At 38.4% G+C, this 21,999-nt stretch overlaps 1 protein-coding gene across 1 annotated transcript in view; it reads left to right on the top strand.

Moving 5' to 3' along the window:
- Positions 1-21,999, top strand: part of ADAMTS20 (ADAM metallopeptidase with thrombospondin type 1 motif 20) — a 190,771-nt gene that overhangs the window by 9,321 nt on the left and 159,451 nt on the right. The window contains exon 3 of the mRNA XM_032347934.1: positions 4,261-4,423. Coding sequence (XP_032203825.1) covers positions 4,261-4,423 — 163 coding nt within the window. The remainder of the gene's footprint in view (positions 1-4,260; positions 4,424-21,999) is intronic.

The raw sequence follows: 21,999 nt of genomic DNA, 5'->3' as shown, positions 1-21,999 counted from the left end.
GAAAGAAAGAAAGAAAGAAAGAAAGAAAGAAAGAAAGAAATCCGGAGAGTCTGTCCTGAGAACCATTCCCTAGGTCCCCAAGAATGTTGACCATTCTCTCCACTTTTAGTGAGTTCTTATAGCTTCAAAAACACCTCTCTGCCTTCACGAAAGAGAAATACTACAGAATTTATTCCTTGTTATTGATGTTGCTGGGACACTAGTTGCATCAGACTCCCTTGGCTACCTATGGCTTAGGTGGATGACTTCACAGTCCTTTTCCTGATCCTGATGAGCAAAGATTGGTGAGAGTGGTCTCTTCAGGGGGCGGGGAGCGGTGGTGGGGAAGTACAGGCAGTGCGTTTTCTCTTTATTACCTCCTCTCACTTTCCTCCTGGAGATCCGGAGTTGTCCCATGGATAGGGGAATAAGGAATGCTGCTAGAGGAAAAGACCCCTCTTCTTGAAAACCTTAGAATTTTCTACTTCAGGCTTGTGGAAACAACTAGATTTTTTTCATACTGTTGATCATTCAGTGCGTGCTTATGTGTAATACGCTATTTCCTAGGCTTGATCAGTGGTGTTATAACAAACTGTCTGGGAGAAAAACCTTCTGCATCAAATGGAAAATCCCAAAGAAAAATGACTCTGCATTCCTCTTCATGATCTTTCATTACATAATAATCACAGTCTACCTAAAGGGAAAAGGGTGGTTTTCACCTCTGTGTTTTGCGGGGAGAATCTTTCATCCCATTTCAAAATCATTGACATTTTAGCATATTGCTTTTCTCAAGAAATTGGGTGGATTTATTTCTATTTTGTTCGACAAGTCATGGAATTGAGAATCCAATGTGAAGTGACTGGCCCAAGTTTCTGTAAGTGTAAATACAGGACTCCTGATCAGGTTCCTATTATAAATAAGATTAAACTGATTCTCAGTATATGACTAATGAATAACTACCACCATGAAGACTGAAATACTTAATTACTGGTGATCCACCCCTGAAATTAAAATCCAATTTTATTAATTGCTGAGAGCAATTTTTTACTAAAATTCTCAGTAGAGGCTCTAATTGCTTCACTCAGACTTTATTTTTTAATGTTGTAGTTGCCAATATTAATGTGATAACTGTAAATGATTTGGGAAAAGCATCCAAACAGTTTATATATTTTACTTATTTTTTCTCTAATGAAATCTGAGTACATTATTGGTTGTGGTTATAGTACATGTGTTTGCCATGTATTTGGAAAAAAGTATATATAAATGCCACAATATGAAGTCACATTTTGGAAAAACAATTACATATATAAAAATACTCGAAACATAAAAATTTTGACTTATGAGAATAAATTGGAACCAGTTGTATGTATAATCACTTACTGCCTTTCAGTACAGCTCGGCAAATAGATCATTGCTCCAATAACTGGGAAACCCTTTCCCAAGTGAAAACTAGTTTTGCTGCTTTTAATAGTCCTCAAAAGAAAGTGTTTGGAATTTGATTGGCATTTCTCATGAATCAAATTGCAGTGGCCCTCTGCAGATAGGTTTCTAAAAATATGGCATCATCTAAATATAATTCTGTGAACCACCTGTTTTAAGTCCTCAAATTTCTTACCAGGTTCTTTTCCAAGCTAAAAAAAAAAAAAGAAAAATGCATCCTTAAGAGCCTTTAGGCAAAGCTATAATACTTTTACTTGAACAGAAAGTCCTCTGCAATGGAGTAGATTATAGAAAAAATGATGGAAGTAACATAAGTTCTTCATTGATAAATACAGAGGAGTCACTTTGAAGACAAATTATTCTTGAATTAAGTATTCTAAAACATAAGGTTCTTGTTGAAGAAAAGTCTTTCAGTTATAAAGGCCATATTCTTAGCAGGCTACAGTGTTCTAGCACAATGTAAAAGGAGGTTCTGATAGACTCCAGATAGAGCTATTCTCATTGTCCATGTGGGAATTCAAGTTTGACCCCTGTGTAGTCTTACTGGAGTGTTATGATAAAAACCCCTCATTATTAGATCTTTTTTTTTTAATCCAAAAAGCATATAAAAATTTCCAAGATCTTCAGCATAGTGTGGGAAAAGTAGTTTTGTATTCAAAGTAGTTTTGTAGATGGTAATAAGTCACCTCGTGTCTATCTTTTACCAAGATCCTATCACATTTCCCTTCTTTAGCATGCTTTTTAAAAAATGTGGAAAGCAATTTTTCCATGGGTTCGTTTACTCAGGTTTCAAAAATAGTCTCTTTGTTATTGGTAAGCATAATTGAAATTATTTTTTCTGGGAAGCCACAAGGAGGTAGAATTTCATTATATATTGAAAATAAGTGATTTTTAGTTATAGTTGGAAAACGGGAACTGGTAGAATTAGATATGCTAGAGCAAATTTCTTACCAGGTTCCTTTCCAAGCTAAAAAAAAGAAAAATGCATCCTTAAGAGCCTTTAGGCAAGGCTATAATACTTTCACTGGAAGAGTATCCAAGAAATAATTGGAGGTCTTTTGTACACTACATGGAATGTTTATTCTTTGTAACCACAGGATAGTCTACTGCATGGCTGTACCATAGTTTATGGAAATAGACATGATCAGTGGTCTTGGAATTGGGTCTGTCTGCAGTTTTAACATTTCTGGAGTCATTTTGGTAAATCCTATTTTTACCAGAAAATTATCTCTCATAAATTCTCCCTCACTGTCTCTGTCTTTCTGCTTTCCTCAGACATTGGCATCTTGTCATCTGTCACTTCCAACAGATGTCATTTCTGTCACTATAAATCAGGTTCTGTTACTTCTCTTCAAATTTCCAGCCTTTATCTTAGAACTGTTAGTATTTTTTTTTTTTTTTTTGGCCACCATCTAGAACACACAATATTACTAAATTAAACTTCCTACCTTTATAGTCTTTTTAAAAATAGTTGATCCTTAGTCTTATTCATTAATTTAACATTTTACACCAACATCTGGTATGTGGCAGGCATGAGAGGCATTCAAAGAAGAGTATAGGCAAAAGCTCTGCTCTCATGGAGCTTATATTTTAGTGGAGAGCATCAGACGAATATGAGGTAGTGATAAGTGCTTTGAAGAAAAATGAAACTGGGTAAAAGGGATAGATCTAGGAGGTGGGGTGACATTTTATATAGGGTGATGAATGTCGAGCAGAAACCTGAAGTAAGTGCTAGAAGAGCCAATGGGGAGAAGTGCTTGAAGCAGAAGTTTAAGTGCAGAGGTCCTGAGGTAGGCATTTCCTTGTCCTATCTGAGAAATATCTGAGGCACCAGGAGCTCTAGAATGAGCTAAGGTGGAAGTGGGAGAAGTCACAGTTGTTGGTCACCTGTGTGTTTGGAAGGACAGTGGAGGAAGGGATGGGCACCTCAGGACATTATAGACTATTGTAAGGACTTTGGCTTTTACTGAATGACTTAGTCTTGTTTGTTTTTTGAGTGACATGATCTAGACTTGAGAAATTACCGTGACTCCTCCATAGAGACTAGACTAAAGGGTTGTTGGTTCACACAGGAAACAGAATGTGAGGTTAGATCATGGATGTGGTAGTAAAACTTGGCAGAAATGGTTGGATTTCAGTTTTCTTGAAGGTTCAGCCACCAGGATTTGCAGATGAACTGAATGTGGGATGTTAGTGTGGGCACAAGAGCCCATTCTTGATTTCTCTAAGATCTTTTGGCCTGAACCATTGGAATAATACTGTTGCCATTTACTGACATAGGGACCATTGAAGAATAGGGTGGTTTGGACTGAAAATCAAGAGTTTGGCTTTGGATGTATTCAGGTTGAGAATTCTACTAGTTTTGTAAATGGAGATGTTCAAATGCAAGTTAGATAGTGGATTCTGGAATTCAGAAGGTAGGCCTTTGTGAAAACTCCTCACTGGCTCCTCATTGCTTCCAAATTCTAAATTGATCACCTTTAATATCTCTTATCTGACCCTAGACAACCTTAAGTTTTGTTTCTCACTCGCCGCCTTATATAGACCAAGCCAAACAGACTTTCTTATTACTAGAAGGTGCTAGATTTTTTGCCATTTCGATGTCGTTACTTATGCCATTATTTATACCTGGAATGCCAGTCCTCTCTATTAGAACACTGTCTAGGCTTCATGACTCCATACCCAAGAGCGTGAAAGGAATCATGGAAAGGAAATGGTCTAGTCAGTGGATGATATTTAGTGAACAGACTTCTGGAGGTCCTGCTTCTGTGTGCTCACTTTAACCTGTGGCACTGCATGCTTTCCCTTGGTGACCGAGTTAATTATTTTCTTTGTTTTCAGATGGGAACTTTTAAAGCACATGATGGTGAATATTTCTTAGAACCTATAATGAAGGCAGATGGGAGCGAACATGAAGATGATCATAACAAGCCACATCTCATATACAGACAGGAATTAAAGAGCAATTATTTTCTGCAATCTCACAAGCCTTGTGAAGTTTCAGGTAAACTATGAAGTAAAAGTTTCTGGTAAAATTATACTATTTTAGTATTTCCATAAGTTACAATTTGACACATCTTCCTTAAATATTTAAGTATGATATTTTAAACACATTTTCTTGACCCATAAGGGCCCATTAGAAGTGTTTGTAGGCAATTTTGTAAACTAAATTCAGATCCAAAAACGTATGTGGTATGAGATTTGTAGCAAATAATCCTAAACTTTTTACTTCAGTTGGTTAGTCACACTAGTGTGCTTTTTCTTAGCAGAATTTTAGATAATTGAACAAGCTAAGTCACAATAACCTGTTGTTCAATTTTGTACCCTCTCATCTTTAAATGTAAAGAAACCCTTTTATAGTTGTCTCACTCTTGCTCAGCCTTGTGTTTGAGGTTTACGTTGGTGTGTACAGAAGTTCATTCTTCATTGCTCTGCAGCGTTGAGTACATTACAGTTCATCTACCATTTTCCTATTGATCAACTTTTGGGTTATTTGCAGTTTGTGATTATTATAAACAATGCTGCTGTGAATTTTCTTGTCCCCATACACTGTGTTTGAGGTTCTCCTAAGTATACACATAGATAGTAGAGAATTCCATGTTGTTTTGTAAAATGGCTTTTATGAGTTTATTACTTCTACCAACATGATGTATATTTTTTATTTTTTTTTCCTACAAAATTCAAACTAAAGATTTATAATGGATTAGAAGGTAGGAATCCTAGGTATCTATAAAGTATAAATCTGTTGCTGGTAAAATATTTGTGCACTGAAGTCCCAGTAAGAGTTGTGTCCATGTACGTACATGAATCTTCATATCCTTGTCATTCTCTGAAGAATGGAGAAAGGCACCTGCAGTTATCATCAAAGTACAAAATCTAGACAAAGGAGTGGGATTAGAAAGGATTTATTTGAGATTGTAGGTGTCCATAAACTATAGTTCCAAACACTGCAATGCCATCTGTTTTGGGATATAATGATATGTAGGCCTTTGAAGGTTTTCTCTGGGAATGCACTTCTTAACCTTTGCTATTATAAGAGTGCCATTTTGGAGTGGTTCTCACTGTGTCTAAGGCCGTGTTTTAAATCTATTGACATAATAGATGCCTTTCTTATGCTTTTAATATGAGCATAAGGGTTTCATTTTTATGGCTTCAAAGAAAACACAAATGGGTACAGCTTCACAATAGAATTCTACAGAAGGCAGCTTATGCTTGTTCTGATCTACCATTCGGGAGCAGCTTGTTTAATGAATTGTTTAGCTTCTTAAGAAGAAAACCACCAAGTAGACACTCTGAATGCATAAATGTTTCACATAATGATATGCAGGGTTTTGCATTCACACTCGGTGTTCATTATCAGAAGGAGAATTGTACAAGAAAAGCCAGAGTCTTTTTGTTTAAAAAAATTTTTATACTAAAGATTTGTTATAAAAAATACACAAAAAATAGAAAGCTATAGAATTTTGTTTTTTAATCACAATCTACTTTTCCACAACATTTAATTACTGAAACATTGAAGGCAGTATCCATTCTTTTCAATTCTTAAAGTGCCTTCAATTTTAAGTATAATTAACATACATATCTTTAATCACAAAGCAATCAATTAATGGCCTAAATAATTAGCTGCTAATCATCATTTTGTTAGTAAAAATGGAGAGTTGTGAATGTAATTAGTAAAATGTTATCAAAGGCTTTTTCTTCCCCGATTCACACACTATTCAGAAATACTTGTGGGATCTTCTATTCTATAGGTGAACATTCATGAGAACCTCTCCAGATGGGTTGGCTTAAAGATTTAGCATATGGACCAAAAAGGTTAAGTGGAAAAGGAAAAATCATTTTTTCCATACGTCTGTTGATCGTCTTAATTCATTATTACCCTAAAATGTTGCCATTCACAGCAGTTTCAGCCTTGATGAATTAGGTTGTTTTCAACATCAGATTTCACCATGTGCCCTGAGGTCATACAAATTATATTTGGTGACCAAACCTGGCTGCTGTGGATACCAGGCTTCCAGGTGGACCTCAGACATAGTTTAAGTAAAATTGAGTAGAAATTACAAAGCACAGAAAAAACCCACCCTTCCTGTCTTCCAGGAAGGACAGACAGCCCCCCTATCACTGGAAATCATCTGCAGTGGGGGCTGCTGTGGATGGAGAGAACACCACAAGAGGCGTGTGTGTGTGTGTGTGTGTGTGTATGTGTTTGCACGTGTGTGTGCGCACGCATGTGTGCACACACACCTATGCAGACGGTCCAGCTGCTCTGTCCTCCAGCTTGGGAATGGGTGTCTTTAAGGCCTTGCCTGACATACAGCGCAGCCCCCTGCACCCCCCCCCCCCCCCCCCCCCCCCCCCCCCCCCCCCCCCCCCCCGCCGAGCCATTGTGGGGGTTGATCATGAATGTCTGAAGAGTGGCCTTTTCGCCAAGTCCTGCACCCCCTCTCGGTGGCTTGCTGGGGAGACGGGGGTCAGGGCTTCCTACCTATCCCCAGCCTCTGCATATGACTACTGCACCTGGACAGCCTCCTCTTTTCTAGAAGTCTATTTATATTGTCATTTCATAACACTAGCCCCTGTCCCAACCTGGGGACAGATGGTCCCTGCCCCCCAGGGGCGGCACCAGGGACAGTACCACTGCTCTAAGAATCAGGTTCCCAGCCCTTTGGTGCGGCCACTCTCCCCTCCCCTCCCTCAAGTTAGTTTTACACTTAAAATGTTTTCTTGTTTTGAAAAAAACAAAAACAAAAACAAAACACCCCCGCAACACTACCACCATCTACCCTAACAAAACTAAAACCTTAAAATGGGGAACCTCTGAAAATGTTCACAGGAATGAAGTAATCTTCTGGATATGAAGTATAGTTTTAATGCTTATCCTTCAAAATAGAGCAGACCGGGTCTGTGTTTCTCAGACCCAGTAAGCCCTGCTCCCTTTCTTCCACTGTAACTCTGTCCCTCTGTGTCATGGGGTTAGGAACCTAAAACACGTGTTCTATTAAACGGGACTTGACATGAGTGAAAATGTAATGTCATTCAATGGCTTTTAGATGATGTTGGCCAGCTTTAAAGTTTCTGTGCTTTTCCTAGTTTTTTCTACATTTATTCTTTCTTGGTCTTTGAGTCCCTAACATGTGCCAAGGATTGTACTGGGTAAGACGTGAGTGATTCTCTTCATTCAGGTTCTCAAAGCCCAGTGGGGGTAAAAGAGCACAAGAACAGAAATCACAAAACAACCAAGGCTGCCCTGTGTTAGAAGCAATATTGTATGCAGCTCAAGGGGCTGAGAACAACTGCTCTGGGTTTTTACCAAAGGGGTGATATTTAAAACCACTTACTCTCCATCCTGAAGGCTTTCTAAGCGTTTTCTAAGCAAAATAAAAACGGTGATCCTAGAGGGGGACTTGCATTACAAAGGTACCCAGGATTTGTTTTGATCAAGGATGGTAAAGTGACAGACATGGAGATAACTGCCTTTGAAAGCATTTGCTTATAATTTGCCAGCAATGGGGACCTGCCCCATGACAAGCCATGGGGGGAAGCATCTGGGTTGGTTAGGAGGCAGAAAGGAGTGTGGGGAAAGGAGTAGGCAAAAGGCTTTTTTACTGCAGGGGTGGGAAGTTATTAGGGGGGCAAGGCCTCTGTTGGGCAGAAACTAAAACCTACTGGGGTTTGTAGTTGGATGATTTTTAATGGTTTTAGTGTGCCTGTGAAGACGAGTGTGTTGGCAGACATAAGCACTGCGCTGTCTGGTCCTGCAGTTGAAGGTCAAATCAGGAATTATTTAAGTCATAAACGTTAGAACGGGCCTGCAGAGAAGAGGCGGATGGCACGGCCATGGTCAGAGTCCTGACGGCTGTGAAGAGCATGGGAAGTAGGGGAGATAGGGCTCAAACGCACACAGATGTGGAACTGAAGGGACTGTTGGATTTTGTAGGCTATCCTGCAGGCATGGAGGAGACAGTTTTAAAGCTGAGACTTCCTATGATCTTTTAAGGTATCGCTCAGTAGGCAGCTTTTTTTTTTTTTTTTTTTAAGATAATTTTGGATTTGAAGGAGAAGAGACTGAAGGCCAAGGGACTGAGTCACAGCAGCTGAATTGTCAGCAGAGGATTTGAATGCCAAGTATAGTGCACTAAAAAGGGTAAATTGAAGATAATTTCCTTAAAGCTTTTTCCTCAGCTTTGAGATGGTATAGCTTGTTCTGTGTGCAATCCATGTGGATAACATTCCTGTGAACATATGAGAATTCTAATAAATTTCATGTACATGCCGATTAAATCTTTAAATGGGAAATAATCCGTATCCGTTGGGGGGAATATGGACGTCTTTGGGGGCCTCAATTGACTTGGGAAGTTGGGAGTCAGGGAAAGCGTTCTACTGGCTTTGAGACCCTACTTTTGGGTCTTAACCTAGGGTAGGTAGTAAATGGTTAATTTAATGTTTCAGTAAAGGTCAGGTGTCTAGGTTTCTAACTTCAGTAGCTCACAGCTGTAGGGACCAGGCAGTTACAGGACATGAGTAAAGTGAGGTGTCAATAGGATACTGAGGGAGACTCCAGGACACAGAGTCATGCTTCTGACAAAAGATGCACAGGAAATGTGGGACCAGTATTACCAGATCTTTTGTATTTTTATAATTTGAAAATCTAAGATTTTTGTGTGGGGGGTGGGGATGGGGAAGAAACACAAGAGCTGTGTTTGGCTGCTTAGCCACCTGTTTATAAAATCTCTGGCCAAGGTCTCTGACCATGGCCAATATTTTGAGCTAATAAACTTGTTAATGGTGTTTTTAAGAGTCAACTTAAAATGGTGTTGTTAATGGTGTTTTATTTAAGAGTCAGCTCAAGCTTCTAAATCCATAAATAACTACAGAGAACTCACTCTTCTGCTCACCCTTTACTTAAACTACTCTCAAAGATGACTTATGACCTACTTGGCAAAAGCAATAAGCTCACCATTAATGCATTTTTAGGGACTATTTCTCACTATTGATTGACTTTTTTAGATTTGAGAGAGTACTGAGTGGGGGGAGGGGCAGAGGGAGAGACTCAAGCAGGTTTCCCCCTGAGCATGGAGCCTGATGTGGGTCTCAGTCTTAAAACCCTGAAATCATGATGTGAGCTTAAATCTAGAGTCAGACACTCAACTGACTAAGCCACCCAGGCTTAGTCAACCTATTGATTGACTCTTCATGTATTTGTCCTATACCTTTGGCTTCTCTGACCCAATATGCTTCTACCTTGGCTTCTTTCTTCCCATATCTCTTCCTGCTGGTTACTACTCTCCCATCTTCTAAGTTAAGTAATTTTTAGAAGTGCTTTTTGTTGCAACCATCTTAGACCATTTTTTTTTTTTTTTAAGATTTTTATTTATTTATTTGACAGAGAGAGATGACAAGCAGGCAGAGAGGCAGGTAGAGAGAGAAGCAGGCAGAGGCAGGCAGAGAGAGGGAGAAGCAGACTCCCCGCTGAGCAGAGAGCCCGATGCGGGGCTCGATCCCAGGACCCCGAGATCATGACCTGAGCCGAAGGCAGCGGCTTAACCCACTGAGCCACCCAGGCGCCTTCATGATTTTTTTTTTCTACTTCCCTAATTAAAGGATACACCCTTCAAATATTAACTCCAGCTTGTTAAGATTAAATCTCGGGCCTACAGTTGTCCATTCCTCCTGTTGTGTTGGGTGTCTCAGTGGCACTTGGATTCAGTACATCTAAATCTTGAAGCCTCCGCTCTCTTCTACCTCCCTTTCCATCTGTACCCATCCCCACCAAAGAAGCCTTTTTTTGGGTGGTGGAGAGGTCCAAATTTATTTAAATTGAAACACCTGCTATAATGGAAACCTAGCAAGTGTTACTTTTTAAAAAATTTTTTTTAAAGATTTATTTATTTGACACAGAGAGAGATCACAAGTAGGCAGAGAGGCAGGCAGAGAGAGAGAGAGAGAGAGAGAAAGCAGAGAGTTCAGAGCTTCTGAGCAGAGAGTTCGATTTGGGGCCGATCCCAGGACCCTGAGACCATGACCTGAGCCAAAAGCAGAGGCTTTAACCCACTGAGCCACCCAGGCGCCCTGCAAGTGTTACTTTTAAAGTTCTATTATCTAGAGAAGTAGTATATTGGGATAACAGATTATCTGCCTCAGCCATTCACATCTCCCTTTTGCTTTGTTAACTTTTGTACACCTTAGGATATTTTCTTAAGTAGTTATTTTTTAGTCTTATTAGTAATGTTCTCAAGTTTTATCCCCAAAGAAAAATCCTGGATTGTGAAATTTGACCCATTAAAGTTTTGATAATTGTTAATCTTCTGCAATACAGCTGCCTAATACAGATTATGAAAAATGCTTTTCATGGTCCTCTAATTGGAGACTAAGATCTGCCAGTGTCTTGAATATAATTGTGTCAAAGTACTTTAAATCAGTTAGAATTTTATTTCCTTCCATGGTTTGTAAAATAAGAGCTTCTCACTTGTTGCTGGTTTTAGTTCTTTTTTTTTATTAAAAAAATTTGGTTTTAATTAATGTATAATGTATTATTTGTTTCAGGAGTCCAGGTCTGTGAATCGTCAGGCTTACACACTTCACAGCACTCACCGTAGCACATACCCTCCCCAACGTCCATCGCCCAGCCACCCCGTACCTCCCATCCTCCTCTCCTCCGGCAACCCTCAGTTTCCCGAGGTTAAGAGTTTCTTTCGTTTGTTTTCGTTTTGTTTTTACTCCTATAACCTATTCGGGTTCATCTGATTATCAGATCTGCTGAGGAGGGACTGAGACTATTAACCCTTTGAAATATACTGTGCATTTGTTTGTCTGTTCTACCTCCATGAAGAACTTTTCCATCTTGGCTTTAGGTTAGTGTACTTCCTGTTTTGAAATTCCTAGGTAAGGTTTCCTAGGAAACCAACTTGGTAAAGTGCAACTTGGTAGGTAAAGTTCCTGTGAGTTTTCCCTTGACAGCAATGTCAGTCTCCCCTGCTTGAACTGGATCCATTTCCACTTACCCTCCTGGCAGTGTTTGCCCTTCAGTGATCTACCACCTCGTATGTCCTTTGGCTTGTTTCATATATTGCCAGTTAGTCTTCAGCCAATTTTCCTTAATCTTTTCCTTCCATACCATTTCAAATTTATAAAAACAAACAAACAAAAAAACCTGCTTTAGTCTAAATAGTTGATTTAAATACTTAGGATGTTCTTCATTTATACAAATAAAAATGTGATTAAAAATGTGATTGGAGTCCTTCATTTTTAGGTCTTTCACTAATAGTACATTCTTAGACTCTTGCTTTATTGAAAATTGCTATTAAATTGTTTTATAATTAGCATCTTAATTACTTTCTTGTGGTTATGTACCTGCTTATAATTTTGTAAGATTAAGAATGCGGTCTCTGGAATCTCGAGCTATGCAGTGTCTCACAATTTAGGGGCTCTATTGTTCTGCGTGTAATTAACACTGTCTTGCATTGTTCTTAAATTTGTTATATACCTCTGCTGTCCCACCTTTTTAAAGATTTTGTTTGTTCTCAAAGTAAAAGGTGGCATTTTATTCCACTTTTTTACGTTCTTCACAGAACTAATACATTATATATGTAATAACTGCAGCACAAAAAGATGAGGAATTACTAGTACCCAAATAACCTTTCTGCTCAGTCAGGTGTGTAAGACGAGGTTCATTCAGAAGATGATGTGGGGCCTCATACGAAGATGTAATTCAGATGGGGAGGTCAGAGAAGGCTTACTTGAAAAAATACCTTCTTATCCGAGGCCCAAAAGTGAGCAGGAGTTGGTCAAGAGAAAGAGAGAGGGTAAAAAGTATTCCAATTGGAAGCAACAGCATGTGCAAATGCCTGGAGAGGAGACAGTGCTTGAACCACTTCGGGAGCTAAAGTGTGGGATATCAGGAGATGGCAAGATGACACCCTGCTGTGAAGGGAAGGAGGAACAAGCTAATGAAGGTATCTGTAAGCCTTGTTAAGGGATTTGGGCTTTAAACACAGCTATCCAGTGAGTACTGGGAGTCCTTTGACCCCAGTATTTAAAACTAAGGTCCTGGTATAGGGTCTGGTTACTTTACTTGACCTGACTTGGCCTGGACCGTTTGCTGTTACTGGTAGCAGAGCTGTAATCAGCCAGACCCACCCTGCTTGTGGGGTCAGGATGATGCAACTAGAATCACAGGCTGAGTAAGGGGAAGGGGCAGGATTAGGTACCTGCATTGAAACTGGGGACTGTTAGAGGAATAGATGCTGGGTAGAGAAAACAAGAATGTGCACCAACAGGTGAATAGTTGTGATTATTGTTAGGAAAATTGAGCTACGTTGAGCACTACCAAAGCAGATAACTGAGACATGGGAAGTCAGAATGAAGGATATTCTTGACATTAGTAGATCAACAGCTACACTTCATTTGTGCTGAGAAGTGGAATGGATGGAGGACCGAGATACTAGTCACTAACATACAGGCTATGTGAAAGGACCAGTAACAGTGTGAAACTGGTTAGAGTTTTACGTTAACTCCCTTTTCTATTGCTGTATCCAGTAATTGTGTGTCTATTCTAGCAAATTGGGATAATTCCCTGGGCTTTTTGGGACACACATTCCTCAGCATTTTATTTGGGGGATGGGGACAACACAAACCGGAAGGCCAAGGGTAATATTCAGGTTATGGTTTTCAACATCTGATCTTGCAACAGCAGATAGAAATTTCTGAATTCTCATTAGTATATCCTCTACTCGTCCTGGAGCCCCCAGTTCATAGCATTGAGCTGGGAAGAAAATTGATGGTGTAGGGTCAACAGTCTGTCCTGTTTCCCACCTCCTGGTGGGCTGGGAGCAGAAGGAAGGCAAGAGGAGTGCCGTGGTAAGACCTATGCAGGTTTTCCCTGCTTCACGTGTATATGTGAAGAAAAAAACGAAGGGGAGATTCTTTTCTTGTTCTGCATTAATAACTCTGGAGGCTGAGACCTCAACCTTGCCCCAACATGGATTTGTTTATTCATTTGTTCCTTCATTTGTAAAATATTTATTGAGTATCTCCTTCACGGAAGCTACAAAGGTGCGGGGGCCTGTTTAACATGTCCCACAACCAGTCTGTACAAGTATGGGAGGGAGGGAGGTGGTAGGGGATGAAGTCACAGAGGTAGTGGGAGGCTAGACTGAGTACTTAATGGGTGGATCCACGTTGTGGGGCCTGAAGACTAAACAGATTGGGGGGTGCTTTATGAAAAATTAGGAATGCAAGATCTCTAGGATTCTTTTCAAGGCCTTGGAAAGGGATTTTCTAAAGCAAGAGACCAGAAGTTTGAGCTGTTTTTGGTTCATGGTGAATCCACCCCAATACATTATAGGACATTATAAATCATAACAAGGATTTTGTTCTAATACTGGAAAGATTTTGAACAGGAGAGGGATTGGATCAGCCTACATTTTAAAGGGATCACGCAGATTGGTAAATGGAAACAAGACCAGGAGAACAAGGGAAAGGCAGGGAGGGTTAGGATACTGCAGTTGTTATGCTGAGCAATGATGAGGTCTTGGATGTAGAGTGTAGCCATAAAGTTAGAAGTAGCCTCATGCAGTGTACATTTTGATGGTCAAGCTGACAACTGGGGTTGGGGGTGAGTGTTGAAAGTAAGAGTGGTCAGATTAAGTAGTGTTTTGGCTTTTTCTTTCTTTCTTTCTTTTTTTTTTTTTTAATTTTGCCTGAACAAATGGAAGGATAGAGTTTTCATTTACTGAGAATGGGGAAGGCTGTGGGAACTACAGGTTTAGGAACGAATATCACGAGTTTTTGTTTGTTTGTTTGTTTGGTTGGTTTTTGGATATTTTGGGTTTGAGCGATCATTTAGATGTCCAGAAGGAGACAAGGACAAGGTAAATTAGAAGGTTGGTAAGGGGGTCTGGACTTGAAAAAACAGGAATTAAGAGTGTCCTATATTCTAAGGCTAGATGAAAGCACCTAGGGAATAGACTAGAATACAGAGGAGAGAGTCCAAGAACTGAACTGTGGGGCAAGCCGGTGTGCAGCACTTAGGGAGGGGAGTATTAAACTAGGAAAATTTAAGAGGCCAGGAAGATAGTACGAGGACAGGAATGTGTGCCCCCAAACCATGTGAAGAGTTCTCAAAAAGTTAGGACAGATTAATTGGCAAAATGGTTGGAATTTAAAGAACATGAAGATTTCAAACTGATTATTGAATTTTGCAAAGTAGAAATGATTGGTGACCTCAAATGTGCTAATTGAAATGGATTCAAGAATCTTGACATGAATTAAACTTAAGTATTATAAAGAGACTTAGATGAATTATTTTTAGGTTGCCTTTGGTGGGAACTACTCCTGTTGTGAAAACCTTCATTAAAAAACTCCTATGATAAACTTCGAGATATAGCATTAAATAAAAAGACCTATCTGAAAATAAGTTTAATTTATTACTTTTGTCAAAATCCCAAAATAGTGGACTTAAAAAAAAATCTTTGAAAAGCAATAGTAAAAAAAACTTTATCTTGTTAAAGTTAACAGATACTTCATAGGAACTTTAAAAATGTATCAAATTTTTCAGAAAAGTATCCCTATATGCAGACATATCTTGGACTTCTATTGGTCTATTCATTGTGCTACAATGATAGTATATTTAAAACAAACTCTTAAGTTCTCAAATGTGGTAGAAGCAGCACTTAATGTGGTCAAGGCTGTCTTGGCTATTTACCCTTTGTATTTGCAGATAAATTTTAGAATCAGGTTGTTGGTTTCTGCAAAAGGAAAAAGAATTTTGGATTTTATTGATCAAGAGATCAGTTTGGTGAAGGGATATCTTTACAGTGTGTCTTCTAACCCATCCAAATGGTATATCCTCTATTTCCCATGTAATAGTTTATACATCTTTATAGTGGTGTTGTGTGTCTTTTTTAAAAAAGTTATTTATGTATTTATTTGATACACAGATCACAAGTAGGCAGAGAGGCACACAGAGAGAGAGAGGAGGAAGCAGGCTCCCCACTGAGCAGAGAGCCTGATGCGGGGCTTGATCCCAGGACCCTGGGCTCGTGACCTGAGCTGAAGGCAGAGGCTTTAACCCACTGAGCCACCCAGGCACCTCTGTTGTGTCTCTTTTTGTCAGTGAGTATTGGGGGAGATTTTTAATTTTAAAAATTCATTTTTTTCGGGCGCCTGGGTGGCTCAGTGGGTTAAGCCGCTGCCTTCGGCTCAGGTCATGATCTCAGAGTCCTGGGATCGAGTCCGCATCGGGCTCTCTGCTGAGCAGAGAGCCTGCTTCCCTCTCTCTCTCTCTCTGGCTGCCTCTCCATCTACTTGTGATTTCTCTCTGTCAAATTAATAAATAAAATCTTTAAAAAAAAATTCATTTTTTTCTACATAAAAATGTAGGCAATTTTTGTTGTTAATATTCAGCAGCCTCGATCATATATTCTAATAGCTTATCTGTTGATGATTTGGGTTTGTACATGAACAATCATGTAGACAGCTATTTCTTTCCAGTCTTTCAACATTTTATTTTATTGTACTGGCTAGAATTTCTTGAACAAAGTTGACTAGATACGGCAGTTTGTTTTTACCATACTGGATTTGGTAATTTCTTTAGAATTTTTGTATGTGTGTTCATGAGTCATTTTGGTTTGTAATTTTTTGCTTGCGCTGAAAGCAAGAAGATGGACTATTGAAGGGAATGATTAAAATGATGGACCATGGTATGTGAGCTATATAAGGATGTCATCATTTTTGTTTTGTTCACTTAATATTACAGATGTACTGACTAAAGTGAAAATAACTCAATAGACTTGTGGAGAGCAATAAATGTAAATTTTTCTATCTATAGTTTTAGATTACTAATCAACCATATAGCTTGTTTTACAGTTTTCCTTTGGTCTACCAAAACACAATTTAATTGCAAATGCTTAGTGAAGTACATTTTAATCTTTGGCTCTCTACTGCTTACCCATGTGATAATTCCTCATGAAAAGAAAGTAAAGACTTTAATTATTTGCAATTAGAATCTGATTCAGTATTGCTGCCCTATTTAAAGACCTGGAGACATGAGATTGGACTGTTCTCACAATGAGTACAAATGCAGGGGAAACTGCACCAGCATGGTCCATGCTCTTGGCCAGTCCCCGCCTGTGTTCTACTCTTTGTGAAGATCATTACTGCTGGAGTAAGATTTGGGCCCATTGCCAGGTCAGGCGACAGATACACTGTTTCATGTGGAGAATATCCAGACCTTTGGACCTACCCCAAGAAGGCTGCTTTCTTGGGCTTTTCTTTCTTGGAAGAGAGCCAGAAAACTGACAGGATAAAACTCTCTCATGGTGACCTGTTAGTCTGCAGTCTACAACTTTTTTTGCATATATATAAATGTACCTAGATGTTAGATTAACATCCTGATGTTAAGATTGACAAAATAAACCTTCTTTTTAAAATGCAGTGATCGATTAAATTCTGAGATGTACCATGAAATAAATACCTCTTTGAAAATCAGAATTCAGTTTATCAGTGACTTCAAAGTTTGATGTCCCCTGAACCAATGAAAATTAATAGACTTAGTAAAAGCTGACAAAAGCAATATGAATAAAAGTTAATTCTGTAATACAGATATTAAGTACTATTATGATTTCAGAGTTTTACTTTTTAATACTTTTCAGTGTCTGGCTCTAATTAGACCTAAGTTTTTTAATGTTAAAATTACTTTGAAAAATACCATTAGTATTTTTTTTTAAAAAAACCCTTAAGCAAATATCAAAGATTAAAAGACTATTTCACATGAGAATTCTATTTTTAGTCAAAAGCTATTTCAGGAAGGACAGATCTAGGAAGAATAAATTAAAATGGCCAGAGTAGCATTTGACAAGAATGAGTTAAAGTATAAAGTTAGATTACCTTTTAGATTTTTATGAGTTATAACTTTATTATAAAAAAATTCAAGACAAACTAGTAGGAAATACTCAAATATTTTGAACAAGTTAGTACTAGTGTAGAAAAATAGTATTATACCAACACTTGAATTGTGGTAGAGCAAATAGAGGTTATAATATTTGCAAATGCCCACTTTAACTGCATTTTCGGAGGTATTAGAATAGTACTTAAAATGACCTCAGTGAATTTTTGTAATGATTCCACAGGCACAAGGCCGACTGTCCAATAATGTGGGAAATCTTGTAGTTCCAGAGTAACTCCTCTAAAGTTTGGACAAAAGTTAATAGGGTATGCGTTAAATCATGGTAACTGGTGGAGTGGTTAGGTGGCTTAGTCAGTTAAGTGTCTGACTCTTGATTTCAGCTCAGGTCATGACCTCAGGGTCATGAGGTTGAGCCCCACATTGGGCTCCATGTTGGGTGTGGAGCCTACTTGGGATTCTTTCTCCCTCTTCCTCTTTACCCTTCTCTCAGAAAAAACAAAACAAAACATGGTAAGTGGATATGCGTGAAGGTTCATCTGAGTAGGAAGATAAGATTAATAAGGTAGAATTCTGTACTCTTGTCAGTCTTATTAGTGTTGTGCTATATTCTAACTTCAGCCACACTTGCAAAAAAAACACACTAGAGATTAGTATTCAACATGAGTTCTGAATAAGTGATTTTTCTTTAAGGGATGAAACGTTTTATTTTATTTGCATCTTCAGATGCTAGGGTATAAATTTAACTTCTATGATTTTCAAATATCCCTTCAAGAAGCTATAGGGTAGGAGTTTGGAATATCATATTGGCATGTGCATAGTTGTCCCTCTGTATTCTTACACTTGTGTCATTTGGCTTATTTATCTTAGTCCCACTTGGCTTAGAATTTCTGATAAAGGACAGGATTTGAAGTTGTAGAAAAAACACTCATAAAACGCAAAGGGTTGCACAGTTTTTCTATACCCTTTGAGTGTAGAGATTGGGATGCCAAAAACTCGAAAGAGACCACCGGTGCATGTTCCTTTCCAAGAAAAATAATCCTAAAGGTTTGGAATTTATGAATGAATGTGTGCCTGTTTTCAGCTCCTGATTCAGCTTGTTAGGGAAACCTGTCTTCTACATCTTTGGAGTGAACTCATGGGGTGACTTCTTGAGACTGTAGGTGAAGAAAAGGTATTTACTCTAATGCTTGACCTGCGTGCTCTTTATCCTGTCAGCCCACATAGCCAAAGGAACTAGAATTTCTTGGTGGGTGTGGGATTAATAGGGAGTAATTTGGGGGTTTCCAGTGTTCTTTTTTTCTTTCAGAGCCTCTAGAGTGAAAGGACAGTACTGGATCTGTCCCAGGTCTATGCACGGTAGAGCTAAATGACTATATTCAAATTTTGACTCAGCTCTGATTCTGTAATTCAAGAAGGACTAGACCCCATATTTTCATGAATATGACTAGCTAGTTCCTTTTTTAGTCCTGTAGGAGACAGCATTTTCCATTATGACCCTGGTTACTAAATTCTTAGCATTCTACACGTATTACCACATATGACCTTTTGAAGAGACATGTGATCTGGAACTCTAATGTAATAATTGACATTGAGGAAATCTGAATTCATTTCTTTGTTATGCCACCTGATTGGTAGCTACTGAAATTGTGTGTAACCTGTGTCACATGTCTGTTTTAAAAATGTGCACTGTAATTGAAACTGATTCAGGGATGCAGTGAGGCCTAGTGATGTAATGATTCTTTTATGTTTCAAGTTTCGGCCAGTCATGGGCAAGTCCATAATCTGCACGTTTGTTACTAGGAGGTGGGGTTCTAATTAACTGGGGAACCTCTTTGAAATAAAGCTTTATAAAATACTTTATAAGTTATGTGCTGTAATTCTATAAGGGTAGTGGTGATTTCTAAAATTGACAAATCGTAGAGACTAGATTTTCATGAGTCTTTGTATTGAAAACTAATGTTTTAAAAAATGTTTCAGAATTATATTTTATTACCTGTTACCTGGACAGTTGACTTTAACCTTCCTGTGTTCCCCTTTCTTCACATACAAAATGAGGATACTAATAGTACCTACCTTACAGAATTAATAATAAAGGGGATAACTTATGTGAAGTGTACCAGTATCTGGTAAATGGTAAATTACTTCTTATTAGTGCTTATTGGGTTTATTACTGTTCATAGTTGGATTAATAACAAAACTCCATAGCATGGCACAATAGGACATATAATCCAGAAAAGTTTAAATCCTGAGGAAATAAGTTAGATTTCACAATATCTGCTATGATAACTATTTAGGGCACACAGAATTATTTGAGCTGGGAACCCTCTTGGCCCTTGAACAAGTGGTTTAAATGCAGATAATCCAGAATAAGCTTCATTGGATTTTTATGCTCATTTTCAAAACAGTTACATGCTATTGGAGAAGTAGAACATTTGTTCATGTGGTCAAATACAGAGCATTAGTATCAGTTCTAAACTCTGTAGAGACCAAAGTGAATATTTCACTTGCTCTCAGGCAAATCAAAAGCAATCTCTCCAGCTTTGAATTGCTGCTCTTGTACATCACAATTAGAGTTAATCATACCCTTGAATTTCTGGTCTCACAAACTTTTTGCCTCTCAGTGTGTTCCTTCCCTTTCTCCCCCAATTTTTTATCCATCCTTTTTCCCAATTTTTTTTTCTCCGTGAGCGTTTGTTGAGCACTTAACACAAGGCATAACCTATTGCCCTATAGTGTTCTTAGTGTTGAAAGAGTTTATATAGCTTGCCAGTAGTGCTAAACAGTATTGTTTAGTGGCCAGCTGTGAGTAGGGGCTTGGACTTATGGTCATGTGGATCAGTGGTAATTTGAGATAAATAGGATGCTCCTGAAAATGAATTTTTTGGATGTGAATGAAGGATAAAAGGGGTGGGACAGGGATTGAAGCTGGAGGGGCCATTTTTGGAGACTTTATTTTTGCATTTGTGATTCTAATATTTTAAGGTGTGAAGGACCTGGAAGAGTTTAGAGACATGGACCCTGTTGACAGTAGGAACAAAACAAGGAAAATTTTGAAGGAGAAATGGCAAAGCTTGGTGAGCAGATACAAAGGGTACAAGGACAGGAAGAACTCAGTGGAAGGGCTTGGTTTAGCAAGAGTTGTGCATATGAGGAAGTTATTACTCATATTAATAGAGCAAACCTAGGAATAGGAAAAGAAAATGAATTATTTTATAGAATTTGAATACAAAGTGCCAGTAAGGTGTTTATGTAGAATTACGGGTTTCTAGTTACATTTCTAGTTTATATTTAACAGTAAATTTTTTAGTAGTTTATGTTAGGGATTATTTTTTAACAATTTCCTTGTATTCTACAATACACTATACTGTGAAAAAAAAGTGTTATATTTACAGATATAGTTAAATATTTTATGTTCTAGTGGGCAAATAATCCATTGCATGATGTTCCTGATTTGATGGATATGGTTTGCTTTAATTTATTTTTGGGTCCTAATATACTTGCTATTAAAAAGGGATGCACATCATTTTAGCATTTGACTTGGAACATTAATAAGAATAAGCATTTCATAAAGATGATGTAATTGGCAAAGGAGCTTTGAATAATACCCATTTGTATATTTGGAAAGGTCATTTTATCATTTGTTTCACTGCTTGATTATGAATATCAAAATGTAATGAGATGAAGTGTTTTAGCCTGTAAAATTTGTAGATGCTGTTTTCTTTTTTTGAATGATAAATATATCTTTTTTTTTTTTTAATTTCTTTTCAGTGTAACAGTATTCATTGTTTTTGCACCACACCCAGTGCTCCATGCAATACGTGCCCTCCCTAATACCCACCACCTGGTTTCCCCAACCTCCCACCCCCCGCCCCTTCAAACCCCTCAGGTTGTTTTTCAGAGTCCATAGTCTCTCATGGTTCACCTCCCCTTCCAATTTCCCTCAACTCCCTTCTCTCTAACTCCCCATGTCCTCCATGTTATTTGTTATGCTCCACAAATAAGTGAAACCATATGATAATTGACTCTCTCTGCTTGACCTATTTCACTCAACATAATCTCTTCCAGTCCCGTCCATGTTGCTACAAAAGTTGGGTATTCATCCTTTCTGATGGAGGCATAATACTCCATAGAGTATATGGACCACATCTTCCTTATCCATTCGTCCGTTGAAGGGCATCTTGGTTCTTTCCACAGTTTGGCGACTGTGGCCATCGCTGCTATGAACATTGGGGTACATATGGCCCTTCTTTTCACTATATCTGTATCTTTGGGGTAAATACCCAGTAGAGCAATTCAGGGTCATAGGGAAGCTCTATTTTTAATTTCTTAAGGAATCTCCACATTGTTCTCTAAAGTGGCTGCACCAACTTACATTCCCACCAACAGTGGAAGAGGGTTCCCCTTTCTCCACATCCTCTCCAACACATGTTGTTTCCTATCTTGCTAATTTTGGCCATTCTAACTGGTGTAAGATAGTATCTCATTGTGGTTTTAATTTGAATCTCCCTGATGGCTAGTGATGATGAACATTTTTTCATGTGTCTGATAGCCATTTGTATGTCTTCATTGGAGAAGTGTCTGTTCATATCTTCTGCCCATTTTTGGATGTGATTATCTGTTTTGTGTGTGTTGAGTTTGAGGAGTTCTTTATAGATCCTAGATATCAACCTTTTGTC

This window comes from Mustela erminea, chromosome 6, assembly GCF_009829155.1.
Source record: "Mustela erminea isolate mMusErm1 chromosome 6, mMusErm1.Pri, whole genome shotgun sequence".
Lineage (NCBI taxonomy): Eukaryota > Metazoa > Chordata > Mammalia > Carnivora > Mustelidae > Mustela > Mustela erminea.
Note: the sequence above shows the minus strand (reverse complement) of the source record. Positions and strands in the feature narration are given on the sequence as shown.